The 22,859-nt window shown below is 38.1% G+C and overlaps 1 protein-coding gene and 1 long non-coding RNA gene across 12 annotated transcripts in view; one reads left to right on the top strand and one right to left on the bottom strand.

The window, feature by feature from the left end:
* CEP170 (centrosomal protein 170) overlaps positions 1-22,859 on the bottom strand; it is a 125,744-nt gene that overhangs the window by 20,712 nt on the left and 82,173 nt on the right. For 8 of the 10 annotated variants that reach the window (XM_081791851.1, XM_081791853.1, XM_081791850.1 and 5 more), the window contains 4 exons: positions 15,456-15,605; positions 12,788-12,914; positions 8,577-10,391; positions 998-1,232 (listed from right to left, as the gene is read on the bottom strand). In XM_081791851.1, coding sequence (XP_081647977.1) covers positions 998-1,232; positions 8,577-10,391; positions 12,788-12,914; positions 15,456-15,605 — 2,327 coding nt within the window. The remainder of the gene's footprint in view (positions 1-997; positions 1,233-8,576; positions 10,392-12,787; positions 12,915-15,455; positions 15,606-22,859) is intronic. The other 2 variants (XM_081791852.1, XM_081791856.1) reach the window with 1 other exon arrangement.
* Positions 7,504-22,859, top strand: part of LOC144614889 (uncharacterized) — a 45,938-nt gene continuing 30,582 nt past the window's right edge. The window contains exon 1 of one of the 2 annotated variants that reach the window (XR_013553170.1): positions 7,504-7,549. This is a non-coding gene — a long non-coding RNA (uncharacterized LOC144614889). The remainder of the gene's footprint in view (positions 7,550-22,859) is intronic. The other variant, XR_013553171.1, reaches the window with a different exon arrangement.

Raw genomic sequence — 22,859 nt, 5'->3', positions numbered from 1 at the left:
GGCATGTTCTCAAAGAATGATAAGCAATTAAAAGCAATTACAATAGTCATTAGCGACCAAAAACCATAGACATTACATTGAAGTAATGAGCCAGAAAAAACATAATTCACAGAAGTCAACAGAGCAAAGGAAAAAAAAAAAAAAGATAAAACACCATTAAATTATGGTTAAGAGTTTATTTTTTTAAAAACCATCTCTGGACTATTACATATCACATTCTTTAATAATGTTGCCAAGTGTAAAACTTGAAGTTTATGGTCTTAAATTGAAGGCAGAAACAATTGTAGCATGTCACGGGGAAACGTTTAGGTGACATACGGTATACCACAGTAAAATGTACTATCTTACAAAATGAACAAAACCCATATTTTAACTACAATAGCATCTGTTTGAGTACAGCCTCTCCTCAGTGTTCAAACGTGATAAGGTACTCATTAAAAATCACATCTGCAGCATGAATTTTACTTTTTAATCATATAACCTAAAGGGTATAATAAACAAATTTAATATTCAAAATAATAAAGGGTTCAACTGTACCTCATGAATTAATAAAAGTGTGAGTAAAAATCCACATCCTCACATTCTCCCCAGAGAATAAGAGCCATGTATCTCCAACAACTATACTATTACCTCTTTGGAAGTGGAAGGTAAAAGGAAAAGTACTCAAAAATTTAGCTGCACAATTCTTAATGGTGTAGAGCCAATACCACCTTTCAAAAGTGGTATTAACTCATCGGCATCTCTACTAGAAAGAAGAAAGGGGGTTGCAAGCAAAATAAATTAGTTCTACAAGATGTTAGTAGCACTGGCACTAAAAACACAAACCCAGAGAAACTGGATGGAGAGCAACACTCTGGATGGAAGTGCGTGCATAGCTACCTGAGGATTTCACTCCTTGGACAATCTGTAGAAATCGAATAAAAGCTACGCTTTTGCTATCGAGTTGAAACACTGACACGAAATTCCAGCTCTTAAAGATAATCCATTTAGAACCAACCTGGCTATCTCTTCTCGATGAGCAGTCCAATCTCGGATGTAGTCTTCCTGTTCTTTTATCCGGTGCTTGAACGAAGAACTAGTAGGCATTGCTGACCCAGAGCTCTGCAACCGAGTGGTTTTCAGGGCTGGAGAAGTACGTAGACGAGTATGTTTAGGGGAATTACGGTTTGATCCAAATTCATCTTCTGAGGTGGAAGCATAATCAGTAGGAAAGCGCCTCCATCTTGAATTTACTAAATTAGTTTAATTATTAAAAAAAGAATTATTATGTTACCTTTTAAAGGAGATAAAAATCATGATTTCAAAAACACCATGAGACACACACAGCACAACTTTCAATAACTGACATACACATACCTCACGAAAATAAGTCTACTACTCCTTAAAGATAGAAACAATATACTTCGGTGAATTAAAAACAATGAGGAATTAAAAACAATCGAAAGACCACGTTTTCCATAGTATGGTGAATAAAACATTCAGATGAAAAATTCACTAATGATAAACAACTAAGCAAGCTCTATCCATAAATGTTTAACTTGGGTACTTTATCGTTGCAAATAGTTCTCATTTGAGTGACGATATGGATTTTTGTTTTAGAAAACGACAGTAACAACAACAACAGAAATAAGGGAAAAGATTTCCTCATGCCACATGGACTTGCAACATGGATATGGTAAACCCTCTTTTCCCAACATACAAATGTGCATAATTCCTGCTGTGGAAATTATGCTTTTATGGCAGAAAAAAAACATTACCTCTGTCATTCAACATCCTGTTACGCTATGATTGGAAAAAATCTTTTACATGGTAAAAACACAACAAAGCATCTTCAGTACAACTCGCGGCTGCTTTGACACTGAAAGCATACAGTGAAATTAGACAATGGCGTAAGACCTACAAGGAGCGAAGCTCTACAAAGCTATTCTCACAACCACTGACATTTAAGGCACAGGAGATACTGTGAATATTCACAGTAAAGAAAGTGGCAACCACTTTCGTGTTTGAGGTTAGGAAAGACATTTAAAAGATGGTGCTGTTGACACATCTGAAAAATCAGAAGACAAATTAATTTCACTAGTACTGTTAATGCGAGAACCAAACACACAAATAATTTGTGAGGCATATACAGAGGTCAAAAACAGGGCAATGATGGCTGATTTACAGCAAGCTTCACAAGGGCAGGAATCTACTACTGCATACCTAGGACTTGCTGCAGAGTGTCTGGCTAGCAAATGTTTAATGAATATTTTTGAAAAAGTAAGTGAATTCCTAGCTACTGGCCATTTGCTTTTCTCAAATTAGGGAAAACCTAGCGAAAAGCAGATGTTTTTGGTGGGTACAGGGACAAAAACTTAGCACCTGCTATATAAATTCTAGTTGCTATTAATATCAGAAGAGTTTTGTTTTTCTTTCTTTCTCTCTCTCTCTCCTTCTTTTAAAACAGAAACTGACCCGAGGCTGCATCGTGGTGAAGTCTGGAATTCCTTCATCCTACCTCACTAGGATTTTATGCACTCATGTCTTTTCCTCCCCAAACCACATTTTTGTCTGGGACTCTGTAAGTCTCAGGTGGCTGTCAGACAAAACTGACTGGTATATATTGCCAAAGAGTTGGTTTAAGAAGCAGAGAAATCTGTAATCAGGAATATGCCCTAAGTCAGAGCCTACCCATTTGTCCTGATTCACACTCCCCTTTGAAGCTCCTGGAGCTTGGAACAAGATTCATGGGTACAAGAAGATAAGCAGAAACTCCACGGCTTTTTGTAAAAGTGTGTGCAAACACATGTATAGAACTCTAGGTAATTATTCATAGTGCCTTTTGAAGGTGGTAGTCAGTACTGTTTCTGGTTTTACCAAGATTGTTCATTAACATAAAACTACTTTTACCATAGTGGAAAATTACTAAATTCTAGACATCTGAAAAATCCTACGAATTGAACTGACCCTAAGACTTGAAAACAATTTTAGAAAAAGTTTAGGAATAAGAGCAAAACACTAAAAATATTGCAAAATAGCTATATTTTAACAAAGGCATTTCACTAAGCGTTAGATGTTTATTTGTTTTGCTACCTTAGAATATTATTCGTAGAAAACAAGTTCAGAAATAATAAAAAGATCATTTGTTAGATTGAATTTCCTGATTTTTGATTTGGGAACTATGGAAACCATACTTACAACGGAAAGTTGTTTGGAGTGAAAAAACCACTAACAAAGAGTTTCAATAAACTGTAGGAGATGGTAAACTAAGTAGGTATGATGGAGCTCAGTTAGTTAACTCAGAGGTAACTTAGAAAGAATAGCATCAATGCCTGGTATATTTCAAGAGTGGGACAATACAGGAGGGCAGAATGGGAAACTGAGAACCAGGTGCTGATTGCCAGTTGACAGTCAGGTGTCAGTAGAGTCACGTTAGAAATAACTTTTAATAGTTTCAGTCTCAAGATCAGAAAATAATTACATATTTGAGGAATAAAAGAGAAAAATCCCTTTTTCAAATGACATTCATAAAGTTCCCACTTAGTTTTACAGGTCTACTTTACTATCTGGTAAGAATAGTGAAGTTCAGTAATATCTTGACAAAGAAAAGCAACCACAAGGACAGAGCATATTTTTCAAACTGAAAGGTAACATGTTTAGGTCTGTCCTGTTAAAATTGAGGGCAAAATGAGAGAGAGAAAAAAAAAAGTAGGGTACAGCAGAGAAATGAAAATAGGATTAATAACTCTTCAACCGATCAAGGGTTATCTTTACCCCTGGAAAACTTATCCTCCAGGGCGTGCTAGGAAGCAGGGCTCAGTTATGTCTGGACACCACTCTGTTCATGTAACAGTGAAGAGTAGATCACTACTCAGGGGCCAAGAGACCAGGAAAGGGGATTTCATGTCAGGACCCGTTATTTCTCAAAGAACTTCTTTCAATAGCTTTTGCTTTCTTAATCTTTGCTTCTAAACTACAGCAGCAACACAGTTTATCTGAAAAAAAAAAAAAAAAAAAAATCCCTACCATCTGCTAGTTGTTGCAGAGTAAACTTAAAGTTCAAATGTTTTTAACTTTTGCTAATGCCTACTTATTTTATTTATTATTTTGAGAGCAAATGAGCAAGTAAGCAGGGGAGGGAAGGGGCAGAGAGAAGGAGAGGGAGAGAGAATCCCAAGCAGGCTCCACACTGTCAGCACAGAGCCCGACGAGGGGCTCCATCTCATGAATCATGAGATCATGACCTGAGTCAGAATCAACAGTTAGAAGCTTAACTGACTGAGCCACCCAAGTACCCCAGAAAATCTTTATTTAAAAAAAAAAAAAAAAAAAAACAATTCCAGTTAGGCTAATTCCTTATAAAACAGCCTCAATTTCTCATAGGATGGTAATTTTTGTGATTTCTACCCATCAAGAAAAATGTTACTTCTTCTTCTTGAATTTTATTTTGTTTGGGTAAAATTCTATAAAGAATTAAATTTAATTGTATAGCATTAGGCTTATTTAATATACTGGTATAAAAAGGCATTTCTGATAAATCATTAAATTGAACATTGATATAGAAGCTATTTCAAATGCCAATCCCTAAGAGGCTCCTTGGTTGGTGAAGGGCTGTATAGGACATAGATTAAAATCAGCTCTAAGATCAGCTTAATTAATTTTACAGCTAACCTGAAAATTATTTTAGTTATGAAATTATGCAGCACCTCCTCTTGTGGAAATAATCAACTACTATATTCGCTATGGAAACATACCATCCAGAATTTAAAAAGGGAGAAAGAGTTCTTAGCATTATTCATTTGTGAATGCTCAGATTTCTCTTACTGTTAACCAAAGCTTTGTTGGCCTTAAAACGCAATCACAACTACAGACTTAACAAACACATTTCAGGAAACAAACACTGCATTTTCACACTTTCTATCACAATATCTTTGTGGGAAACGAAACCACAAACATATTTTACACGTATGTTTATAAGCACGTAGCAATAAGATCATTTGGGGAAAAGATCCCTGACAATGTGCTATATTGCTCTTTGACCTGGAGGAAGAAAGAACTGAAGCCATGCATGCCTAACATTTCATTCCTACCATCCATAAAGTTTGAAGTTTAGAATAAAAATGAGAAATCAGTCTAAAAAAAATTCTAAGGATGTTAAAATGATGCTATTTTTTAGAATGTGCACCTAAAACATAATGCAAACCAACTGCTTTATTTTGATAACTCCGCACACTTAGTTTTAAAAGCATCTTATCAAAATAAATCTGGATATTTTACTGTAACTTGATATTGAAGGATCACTGAAGGAACTGGGGTGGGGACAGTGGGGACTAAACTTTCCTAAAAGCAAATTACATCAGAATTAAAGAAGCATAAAAGAACTTTTACTCTGTTTTCCAATCAGGTATTTCCATTCTTATGTTTTTATCATATACATTTCTTTGAAAAACTTTTTTTTTTTTTTTTTTTTTTAATTTTTTTTTTTTTTTTTTAACGTTTATTTATTTTTGAGACAGAGAGAGAGAGCATGAACGGGGCGGGGCAGAGAGAGAGAGGGAGACACAGAATGGGAAGCAGGCTCCAGGCTCTGAGCCATCAGCCCAGAGCCCGACGCGGGGCTCGAACTCACAGACCGCGAGATCGTGACCTGAGCTGAAGTCGGACGCTTAACCGACTGAGCCACCCAGGCGCCCCTGAAAAACTTTTTAAGACATGGCCTAAAATATGAAATTTGAAACATCACAGAATTATTTTCACATATGCCAATCTGGACATATCACAGGCTCTGGGTTCAGATATTTCTAAATCCTTTAAAGTTTACAGTTGATACAACACTGACCAGTATGATTTTACATTCTTTTCAATTGTATTTCAAAAGCTAAGACTTTTTATTTTCTTTTTCCACTCAAGATATTATAATTTTCTTAAATAGAAATGTCATGACATCAAAGACACCCCAATTAGCCACTAGACCAAAAAAGTGTCTGTTTTTCTTACTGCTGTTTTATTACCTACCCAATGTAACTGTTTTAATACCTTATCACTGACTAAAAGATCCTAGCTTTGTCCTTCCAGATAAGATGTAATAAGATATAAAAGTGTATCTTGAGAGAATGTGCATTAACAATCCTGGATCACAAGGTGGAACACAGAACATGAACTCAGTAAATCAGGATTACACAGATTACAGTGCACAATATATCAAATACACAGTACAGTGGCCTTGTATATACTCCTGAAAATAATCCAGTAGATTCCAGCCATCCCCTGGCAGCTTGCAAGCAAGCAGATAAAGACTATTTCTGAGAGCCAGACTAGACGTGGAAGAAGCCAGAGGCTGGGAAGGAAAAGGCCTTGACTTCTTCTCCTGCCATAGCTGTGTGAACAGGGCACATGATTTCATATCTTGCCCTTAGTTACCTGAAGTGAATAACCCTTCCAGCCTTTGAATGCCATGGTTTGAATTATTTAATACACTGCTGTTATGTATGAAGAAGGCCCACATCACATACCTCAATTTATCCTAGGGGATTTCATTAAACTGAATTCAAGGTACTTTTTGCATACAGAAAACTGCATGTTTATCAAGTTCTGGATTCAAGGCAGAAAACAAAGTTTATCTTTAGACATGGCATCTTATAGTGGTTTTTTAGACGTGCTTAAGTAATGGTACTTGGCTTGCATCTCACGTAAGCCCCTCCTGTTACGTACTGAGGAGCAGAACCACAGCACTTGTGTTAAGGACCAGACGACCAGTACAGAAGGAACTGCTTCACGCTACTTGGGGACACACAGCTTGCGTTACGGCTCATGGTAAGACAGGAGAAAAGTGTAACACTTCTCTTGTGCTAAACAGAGACAGGTGAGCAAACAGGCAACGTGGCAGAAGAGATCTGATAGCGCTACGCGTCACAGAATGCAGCACAAAGGAAATGTGAATTGAAGAGGTAGGGCCATAAGGAACGACAGGAAAACGATAGGTAAACATAAACCAGAAGACAGCAGTCAGTTTTAAAACACCTGCAAAAACTGCATGAACCACCAGTGAAAGCCTGAAGCGCAGAAGGAAGATGGCGCTGATAAGGGAATCACTGTCCATTCTTTTGGAATCATGATTGTATGTTACCTATCTTCAGCCTACGACCGTTCCTACCACAGTTCTGACCATCATCTCCACAGCCACTAACCGGGAGGGAGGGAGATGTGAGTGCAGGGGAGGCAAGCAGCAGTGGGAAGGAGACAGGAGGAATAAAAAGTGAAAAAATAAAATAAGGAGCATTGTTCGGGGTCTTGTAGGCCACAGAGAGGTAGATTCCAAACTATGAACATAGGACTGCAGACCAACCTTCCCCTCACTCTCCCCCCAAGACTCAGCTCACTTGGATGCTTGCTGACAAGAAATTTTTAAGTCTTTGAACAGCAGGCTTCCCCACACTGGCCCTTCCAGCCACACCCAGGGGTGAGGCCGATTATGAAGTAATGATACCGTGCTCACAGGAGACATACAAATATCTGGGTCACATCTCTGGCCATGCACATACTCTCACTGGCTGCAGCTCTGAATACGAAGGTACAGACAAATATACTAGAGGCAGTTAAATTCGGTGGGGAGGAAGTAACTTTTGGAACTGTTACATTCGATGATTGCTAATTACTTTAGCTCAGTGATAGCACAGGGCTTCAGGAGATAATGCTCACAACCAGTTACATGTCTATAGCCCAGTGTGACCCATATGTGCTTAGTGATTATCTCATGGATCCATCTTCTTCCACTGAAATAAACCATGGATTAGTCTTCACCTGCCCCAACCACAAACAGATTGAACCTTAAAAAGTATATGAGGGGCGCCTGGGTGGCTCAGTCGGTTAAGCATCCGACTTCGGCTCAGGTCACAATCTCGCGGTCCGTGAGTTCGAGCCCGGCGTCGGGCTCTGTGCTGACCGCTCAGAGCCTGGAGCCTGTTTCAGATTCTGTGTCTCCCTCTCTCTCTCACCCTCCCCCGTTCATGCTCTCTCGCTGTCTCAAAAATAAATAAACGTTAAAAAAAAAAATTAAAAAAAAAAAAGTATATGAGACATTTCTAAATAAATGGGAAAGAAAGGGTAAAACGCCAATTATTTCACTTAGCCCTGAAAGGAATAATAAAAGGTATACTGCTTTTCTTCAGGTTAAGGGCTTTGAATCACGTGAGGATATTTAAGAATCAGCCACACACTTTTGGCAGTTCAATGTTATTCCTATTATTTAAACCAGATACCATTGCTCCTCTAATTCTGACACACGGGTCCAGATGCCTCGCCAAGCAGGCAACTAAAACTCCTAAATAGGTTCCATATACTTCTAATTTTGAAATCACTATTTTGCCCTAGGTCATTAACTGGAAGGGTGTGTAATGTCTGAATTTTCCATTTACTAAGCTAACAAAAATAATTTTTATAGGAGAAAATACCCTCTTATAGCATAACCTCTCTGTTGAATATTTTTAGAAGTAATACTAGACACTTATTTAAAAAAAAAAAAAAGAAAGAAAGAAAGAAAGGAGTCCCAAAACATAAAAGAAATATGCTAATATTATAAAAAGTCTGGACCCAATTACCTGAAGGAGAGCCATGTGCTGAGGTCATACTTTTGACCTTGGAGTCTGATAGTCGAGAGATACTGTTAGCTCTAATTCTAGGAGAAAATTTATCTGAAGGTACGAGTCTGGCTCCGCTTCTAATGATGGCCTCTGCAGTCCGTGAGGAGGCACTACCTCTAGAGATGGTTGCTTCAGAGTCACTGCGAGCCGACAATGAGCCAAGCCTTGTACGACGGGGCTGAGCCAATAAATCAATCCGAGAGATGTTACGCCTTCCTGTGGGGGGCTTGGACGTGGAACTGGTGGTGGACACTTCAGAGGCAACAGATGCTTTGTCAGCATCAGCCAGTTCACTGTCGGACACTTCGCCAAGCCGTGCTCTGCGCAAGAGGGAAGTCCTGGTGGGTCGTGGCCTCGGAAGAGTGGTTGACTTACTGGATGATCCAGGTGTGACGGGAGAAGTCTTAGATTTAGTCACTTTGCCTCCTTCCAGTTTGGAATGTGCATGCTCATCAGTTGAGGTAAGTGGAGTCCTTCCATGAGGTTTACAAGAGTAAGTTTCCTGATCAGAGGACATAATATCAGAGATCGCAGAATGAGGTACACTAGAGGTCTGGTCGTCGTCTGTTAGGTCTACAGAAGGCTGTCTTATTCTTCCACTGGACTGTACAAATTTACGACCATCTGCTCTTGAACCTACATCTGTGGAACGACTTTTCGTTTTCTTCTCAATTTTCTCCCTACCACCTGAAGAGGACGATTTTGTAACATCTTTGGAAGGAGAACCTGTGGAACATCTGTCTTTATAGAGACTAGTGAAACTCTTTCGCTTTTGGGTTGACTTTCTTTCAGTCTCTCCAGTAACCAGACTGATTGTACTAGCTGTGTCCACATCAGATTCTGGTGAAATAGAGTTGTCTCTATTGTAACTGGGAGTATCTGGGCCTTCATCAGTTTTATTATCTTCACGCAGTTTGGCTTCTAGAAAAGCCATTACTGCTTCTGTGTCTTTTAGAATAAGGGTTGTGTCCATACTAGAATCAGTATCCATAGAGTCACTTCTTTCTCGTATTCTGCTGGCAGCTGTCAACGCTAGAGAAGGGGGTGTAGATGACGTCTGCTTATTTATGTGGGGGATAAGTTCTATGGGTATGTTGGGGCTAGGTTTTTCTATAGTGAAGCTTCCTTGTCGCACTAAGGACTTGGAGGATTCCTTCTTGTCTCCGCCCTTTGAAGACTGACCTTTCAGAACCTCCTCCGCTTTTCTTCGCTTGCCCTCATTTTGTATCACCCTTTCTCCTTTGCTTGTAGAGTGTCCTGGAATTTTTTCTTGAGGTTGTGACTCCTGTTTAAAAGATTCCTCCCGACACCTATCTATCTGACCCGAAACATTTTTTGAAGAAGACAACTTGGTAGGCGTCCACTGCGCCTGTTCTTTTTGTTCTTGTTGCTGAATTTTAGCTAACGTTTGCTTCACCAAAGAAGTTTCCTTATCACTTTCACTTTTGTCCTTCCCAGAAGAGCTGCCCAAGTGAAGCAAGGTTTTATTGTCTCCGCCAGTTTTAACAGCCTCACCATTCACTGCCCTGTTCATCTTGCTCAGGGCTCTGTCGGCATCCTGCTTATCTTTCTGGTATACCTGTGTGGGTGCTTCTTTCTCCTGAAGTTCTGTGTCTTGTTTTTCTCCTATCTCTGACCTCTGTGTTAGAATCTTGGACTTTTCTTCACTGGGAAGCTGAGGAAGGGTGCGTCTCCTCCTCTCTCCCTGACTGACCAAGGACGTTGCTGAGCCAGTACTTCTCACTGAAATGCCAGACTCACTGATGTCTGTATCTATAAAATAAAACCACAAAGAATAAATGTATTAGGGCAGAAAGGTACAAATACAGAGTACCCTATTAATTAGATTTTGCTGTGTAAGTTAAGAAATGGCTTGATGTACAAGAAAACTCTGAATAAACATACCAACATGGTAACAGAGTAGTTTCAAAAGCAAGTACAGTGCCAAGACATAAAACAGGCAGATTACTAACAGGGGAGTCAAGACAGGCAGTTTTAGGAGATGAAAACTGGGGTCATCTGATCTTACTCCTATATCCGCTGCTCTCTTTTTCTTTCAATGTATTTTATGGCAGGGAAGGTCACTGTGTTCATTTTTGCTTTTGTGATGTATTCCACCCATGAGATTTTGCTCAAGAAGCTGTTTTACAGAATTGCACAGAGAAGGCCTAAATAAACACTTCCAATTATATAAGAATAATATATTTAGCTTTTAATGCGCACTGTTATCTATCTGAAAGAATGACAAGTTTGGATTTCCTAAGTAAAACGGAAAATGCAAACCTTTATTAGGTTTTCTAAAAAAAAAAAAAAAATTTAACACCAATTAAAAGAATTTTAAAAAGTGTGAATGTGAAACAAGATCACAGGACTTGTCATAATTTTAAACACTGAGGGATTTTTAAATTATGGTCTTCTGGCATATTAACACCTCATATACAAATACATGATCACTTTCTCTTTTTACAATTAAGTAGAAGCCAAAGAGAAAATACATACTTTGATGTTTCCATGTTAGAGAAATTGAGAATGCTTCAGGATTTTCCTGACTTCTATAAATGGAACACATTTCTGACAAAGGGAAATATAAATTAACATATAAAGCATTCTAATCTTTGGGAGATAAGCGGATACAAGATACTAAGACATAGCTTCTGTAAGTCTTTTTTCCCCTTATAATGCTGAAAGTTTAACATTTAAATTTCACAGCAATGTAATGGTATGATGCAGGAAAATAGCTACTAAACTTACTGATTCAACTTCAGCAATTATTGTTAAGTTACTGTATTATGTCTTGGCTCCTTGATACTACTTGAAGCGCTAAAATGTAAGAACCGTTTTATCTTTTTTTTCTAGCATTTCTCACACTGTCCTGCTCCTAACACACATAAGATGAATGTTTAACAAGAATATTTTAAGATTTAAGTGGATTTATCAGTTAAATAATTTAGAATATGATGAAATAGGAGCACCTGGGTGGCTCAGTCAGTTGAGCATCCGACTTTGGCTCAGGTCATGATCTCACGGTTCGTGAGTTTGAGTCCCGCATCAGGCTCTGTGCTGACAGCCCAGAGTCTGGCATCTGCTTCTGATCCTGTGTCTCCCTCCCTGCCCCTCCCCTGCTTGCGCTCTGCCTCTCAAAAATAAAAAAAAACATTAAAAAAAAAAAAAAAGAATATGATAAAACAGAAATGAGATAATGAGGGCCAGGCAGTTTGTTTTATTTTGTAACAAGGGTAGAATTTTGCCTTCTACAGCTAATGCTTACTAATTTTATAATGGGTTCTTTGGTAAGTTTATCTAGCCCCTCTGACCCTCTCTGTTTGGGTGCCTTGTTTCCCCGAAAAGTGACCAGTTTATGTTAATCAATCTGCAGATCATTCAGTCTTTGATTTTTGGGAATACTATCAATTACTTCTAATTTCTATAGTAAGTAAATGATATACCTTTTCTAGTACCCTGTTCAAATCCTTGCTGAGTAATGTTTACAAAATTCCTAAACCAGATTTTTGGGGTGCCATAAGCCAGGGGCAAAATAAATTTTCATTTGTTTTCAACAATAACAAAATTAAGAATACACATAAAAAGTCACAGCAAATTCTCCCTGAGGGTTTTTAAATTAAGAATGTAATTAACTGAATCTAAAATAAAATCATTAGGCATAAAATTTCATTTTTATTTTAAGGAAACTTAGTTCACAGAAATATTACTAGAAGGTAATAAAAATCACATTACACAGACTTGCAAAAGATACATTAAGTAAATTAAGTGTGTGTTCTTTTTTATTGAACTGTATTGAATGTTTTTTAAATGCACAAAGTAGCATTTAAATATTTGTTGTATTAATGATATTAATGAATGTTGTAATTTAGAACTGTAATTTAGAAAATTTAAAATTTTCATTTTTACATGTCATATATAAAAATACATACATATATATATATATACATATATATATATATATTTCATCTTCAAATTACCTCTCATCTTCAGTTAGGGTTTTATTTTAATGATACCTGCATTATTAGTGCAAATAAAATCATATATGTAAAATAAGCATGAGAATATGTGATTTGTTTATTTAGGTTTAATTTACTTCTCACTATGCAGATTTAGCTTGTTTTTTACAAAGCTGATTCACAAAAAAGAGACCAAGAGGAAGAAAATACCATTCTCTAAAGGAACAGGTGCAGATAATTCCATTATCCTTTCTTCTTGATCATGTCTTGTGTGGTTTGCAGCCAAACTAGCCCACTGTGAAACCCAGCGTTTGTTTCCTGATGAAGATGTGCCTTCCTAAAGGAGGAAAATAAGGGAACGAAATAGCCTATTTAGACAAGAGAGAATTCTATTTAGTTACATTATCTTGTCATAAGAAGCCGTATTTAAAATTCACATTGCTATATTATCATTTATTAAATGTCCTCAGATATAGAATGAAAAGTCTCTAGGTACCCCTTTTAACTACATCTTATCATTACTGTAAACGTAGTATAATTTTCTCTACTTATTAAATACTAACGATGGCACTAAAATAAATGCTTGGAGCTTAACATTTTCTGCGGCTGGATACATGTGGGTGTGTCACCAGGGCCTCACGGCTACCACACTGAGGCTGGCTCTGCTTCTGTCTCTGGAGCAGGAGTCTAAAGATCTATTCCTAAGTTGTTCTCTGGCCCTCTACGTGATTCTAGGACGCGGACTGGTTCCAGAGTCTCAAGGAACATTAAATCTGCCAGGTCGTGTCTTCAAGGATTTCAAAAACAAACCCAAAGCTCTAGACTTCTTTTTACAACACTTCGCTGTTTCCAGAAGAAGCTAGAAATCACTCAGCCTTTAGTCTGAGCCTAGACCTGCACATGTCTAGATCTGGCCTTAAGGCAAGTACTCTCTGAACTTTCATAGTCAAATGTGAAACGGAATTTAATTCATGAAATGGCTCTACAGACTTATGGACGTAGAATGGTAACTTGAGGGCAATCCAGGCAAGACCTAGGGAGTACAGAAAAAAAATTATGTTCCCTCACAAAAAAAATAAGTCAAATCTTAATTTTGAGACTGGAATGACAACTAAGGAATGGAAGGCTATCACCAAAACTGTATTACAAATGATTCAAAACACTATCTTAAGTATCAGATTTACAGGCTAAAAACTGATGAATATTTCAAACAGGCTACAGATAACGACTTCCAGAATAGGTTAAAGCAGTAAGTATACAGTGACTTGCACACAATGAAGCCTAAGGATTCCAAAACCTGCTGGATCCTTGAAGTCCCTTTCAAGACTCTACTAACTGCTCATGCTTCTCAGCAGGAAGGAAGTACCAGAGCCCCTCCCACCTTCACTGACACACACACTTATGTTCTGTGAAGAGGTTCTCATGCCCTGTGTCGGAGATTCTCTCCACGGCAGGTACATACTGGGCTATATACCAATTCCACTTCGGATGGGTTGAGGGGATGGGGAAGGGAAGAGGGAGTCTTATATAAAAGTTCATGGTCACCAGAACCATTCCTGGTAATCAGAACACCAGAACACTGCCTCGCATAAGTATCACTTGTTTTCAGTAAGTAAATTAAGCATCTTATGAAACGGAAACCAGAATTACAGTTCTGTATGATCAAGGAAGGAAACAGAACACTGAAATGCAAGAAATGCTTTAACAGCTTTCAGGAATAGGCATGCCATAAAGGGACCATTTTAACATTAATAAACGGATAGGTGGATTTCCCTGTCTATAGAAATATTCTATTTATGTTTCTGACAAAGGTAACATTTCATTTGTGATTGTTTTATTTGCCATTTGTATAAATTAACTCATTTCTGGAGAGGTGGTGTAGCATACTGAGTAAGAGAATGAATTAAGAAAACAGGGCTGCTTACGGTTCACATTCTGGCTCCACAAGGTGCTAGTTTTATGACCTTGGTCTACATATTTCAGTTTCCACATTTGTAAAATGGCACGAGAAAGTTCCTACTGGATGTTAGCTCTGATTGAATACATTATAATGAATTAATACTTCTCAGTTACATATTTTTTTTTTTACATTTATTTTTGACATATCACTGGAATGAAGTTTCTAGTATCACTTCCAATAAGGGAATAACCATTTGTTGAGGGCACAGATCTCAGGCAATTACTATGCTGAGTGCTTTACATACTTCACTGAACTCCCTGTAAGTAGGTTTTATCAAAAATCCCAACTGCACAGACGATAAAACTGCAGCTAAGAGAGGGGAAGTGACCGACGACACAAGGGCACTTGGACAAATGTGGCAATTCTGGGACCTGAGCTCAGGTCTTCGTAGCTCTACTGCACCCATGCTGACTCCCCAAGCTTGCTAACCAAGCCATCCTTGACTAACTTCAGGTCATTCTAACAACATCGGGGGCTGTACTGCACTGGCACTTATTCAGGTATAGAAATTCTATCTGCCAGGCACTACTGGGCACATCCTTCCTGGCATGACAGAAAGATCTACAGATCTTTCCATTCTAACTACGGGCCCTCCTAGGAAGTACTACTGGAGTATACTTTTCCTTTTATCTCATAATGCCAATCAGAGCAGTGAGTTCATTAACTGCTTACTGAAATTAACATTTTCCCTTCACCGATGAACAGAGTAACATAATTTAAAAGAAATAACAAAAACTGAAACAGAATTACTGCAAAAATTGCTTTAGGCTTTTATTAGAAACAAATTCAGTTGTGAGAATTTAGTTTTTAGAAGAATTTTCAAAGGAGTATATCAGTTACTTAAAATAATATAACTACAAATGATAAAAATTCACATTTCATGTGTGTAAAAGTCACATATGAGGAAGAGATGTATACCTCTGAGTTGTGAAATCCAGGTGTACTCAGTGGCTTTCTTTCTTCCATTACTACCGCAGCAGAATTGAGAGCCCAATCTTTTATCAGGTCTTTATGTTTCTCATTAATAATAGGCCTATTATAATCCTGATTGTCATCTACTCCAAATACCTAAGAGAAGAAATTATTTTATAAATGAAAAGTCTGAGCACCAGATTAATATGAATATTATCAGTAACTTCAGAGGCAAATAAAAATATTCTAATTTCAACAGGTAATTCAATAATCAGGGAAACTTATTTAAGGACAGGGAGTGAAGGTTGGAGAGGAAAATTGGGTGTGGCAGCTCATGTAAATCAAACTATCCTTTTTAATATGTAGCAAAGTTCTGTTTGATAAGTAAGAAATATCCAGGATATTACATTTGATTTATTAAAAGGTGTTAATAATGTTAAATACTATAATAATGCAAAATTAGGAAAGAATACACTTTGGCTTGTTTTCAGCTTATCTCTTTGCTCTTTTATTTTTAGGAAAGAGGCATGTTGCAAAACTGTAAACATAAGGCTGATTTTACCTGTTTCTTTCTTAACAAATGTTTAACGTTTATCTATATGAACTAAATTATACTTAGAATTTTCTAAGGTCCCGAAGAACAGAGTTTGTTGTATGATCTCTGTATGGAATACAGTGAGATCGTCAAACTTTTTTTGCCTAAAAAAAAAAAAATCATTGAAAGGCCTTTGAAATGCAGATCTTGGGTCTACTCTCACAGATCAGCATTTTCAATAAGCAGGATGACTGTGGTCAACACTTGTGAAATATTTAAATACAGAGACCAATAATCATATGTTTGATCAAGGGGAGGATCTGAGTCTGACTGACTTCCTGGCACGTAAATAGGCCCTGATGTTGCCAAACAGATTGGAAAAGGTTGTAACTACAAAAACTGCAATGTTCCATTTTATTTACTATTAAGTCTCTTAAGCATTATTCATAGGTGTTATTTGTGGCTCTAATTATTACAATCAAGAAAAATACTATGTGTTTGAATTGGTGCTTTGTAGAAAAGATCTTAGGAACATAACCAAAGGGCCTTTTTTGGTATAAAAAGGGGAAAATACCTTAGGTTAAACTATTTTCTAGAAAGCTTTTCAATGATTGCCTGATCACATCTGATAAATTCTGAAGTCTACATTTAGTAAAGGAAACATCATTCTCAAATTCACTGAAACTTGGAAATTTTACCACTAGATGGCCTTATTACTTAATATTTAACTCAAATAGAACTGTATAGTTTTCAAAAATTGTGATTTAGTATTCTGTTGAAGCACTCAATATTCAAATTACCTTTGCTTTAGAAGCAAATTGTATATTACTAACTTTAAATCAAATATGGATTTTAGTAATACATGGAAGCACATGGAAGTTTACAGAAGGGAAAAAACAAACCTGTTTCATTTTGTTAAACATCAGAATTAGTAAGTTCAACAACAACAACAACAGTAAAAATACTGTGTATACTGTCCTGTGTGTTCGGCCTCTAGTGTCACTTGTAAAGAAAGCAAATTAGAGCTACTCGAGTTTTTAGGACTGTCTTACAAGAACACTGAGAAATTTTTCTAGCTTAAGTCACTGAACTCCAAATTTATTTCCTTATTTTTATGATTACGAGGAATAAAAATCTAACTCAAGTTTGGAAGTAAAAGATAAAAACACCCAGGTGTGAGTATGTGCATGTGGTATCTCTCTGGCATGTTAATTTGCAAATGATCTCAGGTGATTTTCTGACTTGGTAACATTTACTTGGACACTTCACACTCAAAATGGACTTGCAAAACTTGCTTTCCTCAAACATAGAAGCACCACAAGTTTCAAACAAAATATAATCTCTCCAAATCACTCTGAAGCTATTTTGAAATGACAACAAAAGACAGAGACACAAAGAAGTAACGCTTCTAGGGAAGAGGGGCTGACGTCGGACAGAAAGAACACTCAGATGACTTTCCACAGATTCCTTGCAAAGCATCGGAGACAATTATACACACATCTGTCAAAGAAGTTAAATCACTATTTGTGCCCAAACAAGTAATAGGGCCTGAAGCACTACTGTGTGGAAAAAGAAGCCTTCAAAGTTCCTACCTATATTTTTGAGTGTTCTGGAAAATTAATGATAGCAACGACCAGCCCAGCTTGAAATCTAGATCTTCCTGTTTGTGTCTAGGTGCAAAAACATCCCCTCGTGAGGACTTTCATGTGAAAACCAAGAGGACATAAACACGCTGTGTCTGTGTACTTTAAAGCTATTAAAATTTTCACATTTCGAAAAGTACATACAATCTGACATATGAATCAAGAGTTGGACCACACTTCAGACCAAGTTTGCTACATTTTCTCTTTTCATTATAAACTTTGTCCCTGGGTGATTTCATCCACATCCAAGCTTCTCTTCAATTTCCAACTACAGACAGATGCTTGCCTGTCATCTCTCCTCACAGATGGCTCAAAGGTGTTTCGAACGCACTATATGTTAATCAGGCTCATGATTCTCTTCCCTTCTCTGGGCTCAATCACACCCCCCAACTTGATATGTGTAAAATCTGGTTCTCTCATTCAGCTAGGGACTTTTTTAGGCTGGAAGTCTAAAGTGAGGAAGGGAGAGAGATCAGATGCCTGTCTGATTGTTAGGCAGGGCCCTGCACACCAAGTTTGTCAGTTTCTAATTCTTCCAGATGGGGGCAAAAGAAAGGAGGAATAGATGGGAAGAAAAATTTTCTTTTAGAACTTGCACTGTCAGAGCTCTGTGGGTCTGGGAGAGGTTTAAAGAGAACTCATTCACGCCAGGGGTGGAAAGTGTTCATGCCTCTAGGGGCTTTGATCCAAGCAGGTGCATCTCTAGTTTAGGGAGTGACCTGTGACCCCTCCTGTGGCTTCTAGGTCTCGGGTAAAAAGATGGCACTTCCCTCGTCATTCCACTCTCAGCATTATGGAACACGCTTTACCCCTTTCCTTTGAATGAATGCATGTGATATTTGGTATCTTACCTTGGGATTTCACATCTATGTCTCAGCAACTACTCTAATTTTAAACAACCTGGGACTGAGGTATGGTACTTACTCTTTGTAGGCTACTGGGCTAGCTGCCATAGGGGCTTCAAAAATTTACATAACTCAGCCCTTGCTCTCAAGGAGCTCAAGTCTAATACAAGAAGCCTAAAAAAAAAAAAGAGACTGTCACCTGAACCATGCAAGGGCACTCTGTAGTTAAAATTTCCGTAAGATCTTTAAGTTTTAAATTTAAAGAAATGAAACATTCTCTAGATGATAAAGGACCAGTATGTGCAATACAAACCAAGCCTGTGAAAAGTGTGACCTTGGTTTTTTCACTAGCATGTTATCATCAGTGTCATTATTTAAAAGCTCAGACTGTACAGAAAATGTCCACAGTTCCTAATTCTGAAATTGGAGAGCTGGGGTGGGAGAGGGAATAACGGTATATCAAACCAAAGAGTACAGGGTCAATTTTCATGGGGGTAAATATCCCACCTACTAAATACTCATAAAGGGAGGTCAAATTATTTTTGGTAACATCAGATAAGGAGCTTTGTTTATTGTGACAGGGAAGAGACCAGTGTGAAAAGGCGTGTTGAAAGGGAGAAGACTTGGGCATATAAAAATAGTAATAGGTACAAATGCTGAGCAAAATGGTAATTCAACAGCAATAATCCTTAATTTATTAGTTAAAACACTTTCCAAATCAGTTGAAATTCAGGTTTCAACTTTCCACAGAAATAAGAAACACAATGGTAGGTTAAGTATCAAGCTTTTCTGGGTTTATTTTAAATTAGCAACTGAAGACAGTACTGCATTAGTATATCAATCAGGGTGTCAAGGCTCAACCTCAGATGACCAGGACAACGCTTTCCTCAATGAGCAAGGACCTCCTAGGTAGAGAGAGCAGGGTCTCTACCAGTTCAAGTCAACAGCAAAGGTTCCCATGAAAATCACTTGATACGTTAAGAACTATGCAGAATCCTAGCTTCTAACATCAGGGAACAAAATCAGGATGACTTTATAGAGGAGAATTTGTTCAAACATGTAATTTTTCATAAAAATCTAATTTCACTTTTGGAAAGAAAAATCCTTTAAAAATCAATGGAATAAATGGCTCTAAATGTTTAACACTGTGATTTTTAGAACATATTTGTAATCAACTTTTCAATTTAAAACGCATTTAAAATTTTAGGAAAAAAGAGCTCAGAATGGGGTTAAGAGAGACATTTTATATTTTATCATGGGATACAAACATGCGTACATGCACGTCCACAGCAGTATTATTCACAATAGCCAAAGGTGGAAATGGCCCAAATGTCATCAATAGATGAATGGACAGATAAAATGTGGTCTATCCACACAATGGTGTTATTAGTCATAAAAAGGATGAAATACTGATACATGCTACATCAAGGTTGAACCTTGGAAGCTTTATGCTTGTGAAAGCAGCCAGTCACCAAAGGCCACACACTGTATGACTTTCCATTTATATACGAAAGGCCCAGAAGAAGTAAATCCAGACACAGAAAGTAGATTAGTGGCTGCCAGGGGCTGGGGGAAATGGAACCGGGTTTGGCGTCTCTTTCTGGGGTGACAAAAATGTCCTGGAATTAGACAGTGCTGGTGGTTGTATAACTTTGTAAATGTGCCCAAAGCCAATGAAATATACACTTTAAATGGCTAAAATGGTGAAAGTTATGTGAATTTTACCTCAGTTTTTTAAAAAAGTCACCATCTAGTTTGATCCTGTTCCTTTTTACTTCTGTCTGGGTAAAAACATGCTCTCAGAACTTTGCCCTCTCCCTGCCCTACCCCGTGCGCCTTGACTCTTCCGTTCCTTAGGAGTTATATCCACGACCTCTTGCCTTTCCAGCACTGCTTAACATCTTCTGTTAGCTCCTCCTTTCATGTCCTCAAATTATGCTCAGGTCTAATCTCCTGCTTCTACACTTAAAATGTCCAATTTCTCTCTTTATGGCTCATTTTCTTGACATGCATTCCTTCCTTTCGTGTCTAAAATATGGCTGTTCATCAATGACCATGTTACCTTTTCCTTGCCAAGCGGATTTCTAAGTGCTGTTAGCTGGGTATTGCTAGAAACGTAAAGGCATGCCCAGTCTCCTACTAATCAAGGCAACTCCCCTAAGACTTAAACACATGGATTTCTTCTAATACAACCTATACTCCTCAGCTTTCTACTGACAAAGCAAAGCTTATAACACATACAAGGTTTTAAATGACACATCAAGGTTTTAAACGACCCATTTTAACAAGTTATGTTAGGATCAAGATACAAACTAGTTTCAGCAAATAAAAAATACAGCAAAACCTGTTTGTGGAGGACTGGCTGAAAGTGACCAATCCACAAATTCACTAAATAAAGCAGCTTATCTATAGCTTAACCACATACAAATATTGACAGAAATTAAAAAGCAGGTCATGCAGTTTTCTTTCTCATCCATTCATTAAAAAGGGATTGAGTGTCTGCTATGTGCCAGGCACTGTTCTAACAAGCACAAGAGATACAGAAGTGATCTGACAAACCGGGTCATTCTAGAAAGGCCAGGCAGGATATAAACTAGCTAGAGGGGAGTTCTATAAGGAAAATAAAACATGGTAATGTGATACAGAGAGAGCAGAGGTGAATGCCAGGGCTACTTGGGCAGGGTGGGGAGAGAAAGTCTCTGAGCATGAATACGGAGAAGGAGCTAGGTGTGTGAAAGCACTCTAGGTGGCAAGTACTGTTAAGCAGGAAAGTCAGTAGGATTTCATATAATAACACAGGAAGGAAAGGGGGAAAACCTAGTAAATGTTAAGCTTTCAACTGATGAAGAAAGGTGAAGGTTCAGTTGTGAAGCTCTGGGAACACAGCAGGAGAGGGTTTCCTGTACCTGAGGAGGGCTACGAAGGAGAGCTGAGAAGGGGCAAGGAGCCATAATCACAGTGACCAAAAGTAAATCCTTGTGATACAGATTAAAAGAAAAAAATGATCAGTGAAGAGAGGGCAAGAAAGATTAGTATTAGAGGAAGAAAAACGAAGCCCTCAGAATTTGCTGGCTAAGAACTGCTGTTTGCTTTGGCCCGGGAACTCAGATTGTTCCTGGATTGGCACAAAGTGGAAGCAAACATGAAGTCCAAATCAAAATGCGGCCTGTTATCAAGGTCCTCTCTTCTTACTCAAGGCTCTGAGCTGATCTCCTTGTCTTAGTTCCCACGCACGTCGGACCCTGAGTCTGAGTGGACCTGGGATGTGCTGCCTTTCTGTGTTCCGTTGGGCACTGTCACCCAGATTTTGACTCAGGTTTATCAGGGTTCCCCTGGCTCTGACTTGGTTGAATCTGAAGTCTTGCTGTGGACTTCAAGGTTTGCAATATCCCCTATTCCAAACTGCTTACAGCTGGATTCAGGTTCTCAGCACTGACTTTCTTTGGGCTGTAGATATTCTTCATCCTGTGTTTCCAGTCTTGTCATAGTTTTCCTGGTTCTGGATTCTTCCCTACCACTTGCTGCCTGCAGAGCAGCACCAGTAGACACAAGGCCCATGAGAGAAGAGACTATGCTGAGAAGAGGTATTTTGGGGGATATATGGACAGGAATCAAAACTCAAGGCAGGAAACTTATGGAAAGTACTTTTTTCAAAAGAGCACCTCAAGCCAATTTTTTTGACCAATTTTTTTTTCTTGTTGTTAATATTTAGCTTTCTGTTCTCACTACAAGTTTTTCTCCCTTTGCCTGGAAGACTAGGAAATTGCCCTCATAACATCCTCCTCTTCCCTCAGCAGGGTCTGTTTCGATAGAGGAGTGGGAAGAAGAAACTGGTTACTGTGATGGGTTCTCTAGGTCCCAGAGGAAGGCCAGACAAGGGAGGGCTGGGAGGCTATCAGTACTATGGAAGGCAGTTACCTTTCATCCAGGCAGTGAACAGCATTTTCTTATCATAGCGCATCTCCATGTAAGCTTAGACATAAAACTTAAGAGGTCTTCATAAACAACAGGCATTTGTGTTATAAAAAGAAGTGAATTTGGGGACAATGCATAAAATAAGGCTACCTACTGACAACCACACAACAACAACATGAACCAAAATGCTGTAATCCCATAACCTGGAGTTTGGTGAGGGGATATTTTGGTTACCTTCTGACTACAACCAGCACAGAAAAACAAAGATACAGTATTTCAGCTTGGTAATTTCTTTAAAGAGATCCTATTTTAACTACATGCAACTTCTCCTAAATTATACCTGTCCTAATTAACTTGTTTAGGCCCAGGAATATGATGTATTTGGGGGAAAAATTGAAGAGGCATTCAATGCTATTATCATGCGATACTGTGGCTTACTGCTTTTTGATTCCAATGTGCTATTTTCTGTTTC

This window comes from Panthera onca, chromosome F1 (genome assembly GCF_046562875.1).
Source record: "Panthera onca isolate mPanOnc1 chromosome F1, mPanOnc1 haplotype 2, whole genome shotgun sequence".
Taxonomy (NCBI): domain Eukaryota; kingdom Metazoa; phylum Chordata; class Mammalia; order Carnivora; family Felidae; genus Panthera; species Panthera onca.
Note: the sequence above shows the minus strand (reverse complement) of the source record. Positions and strands in the feature narration are given on the sequence as shown.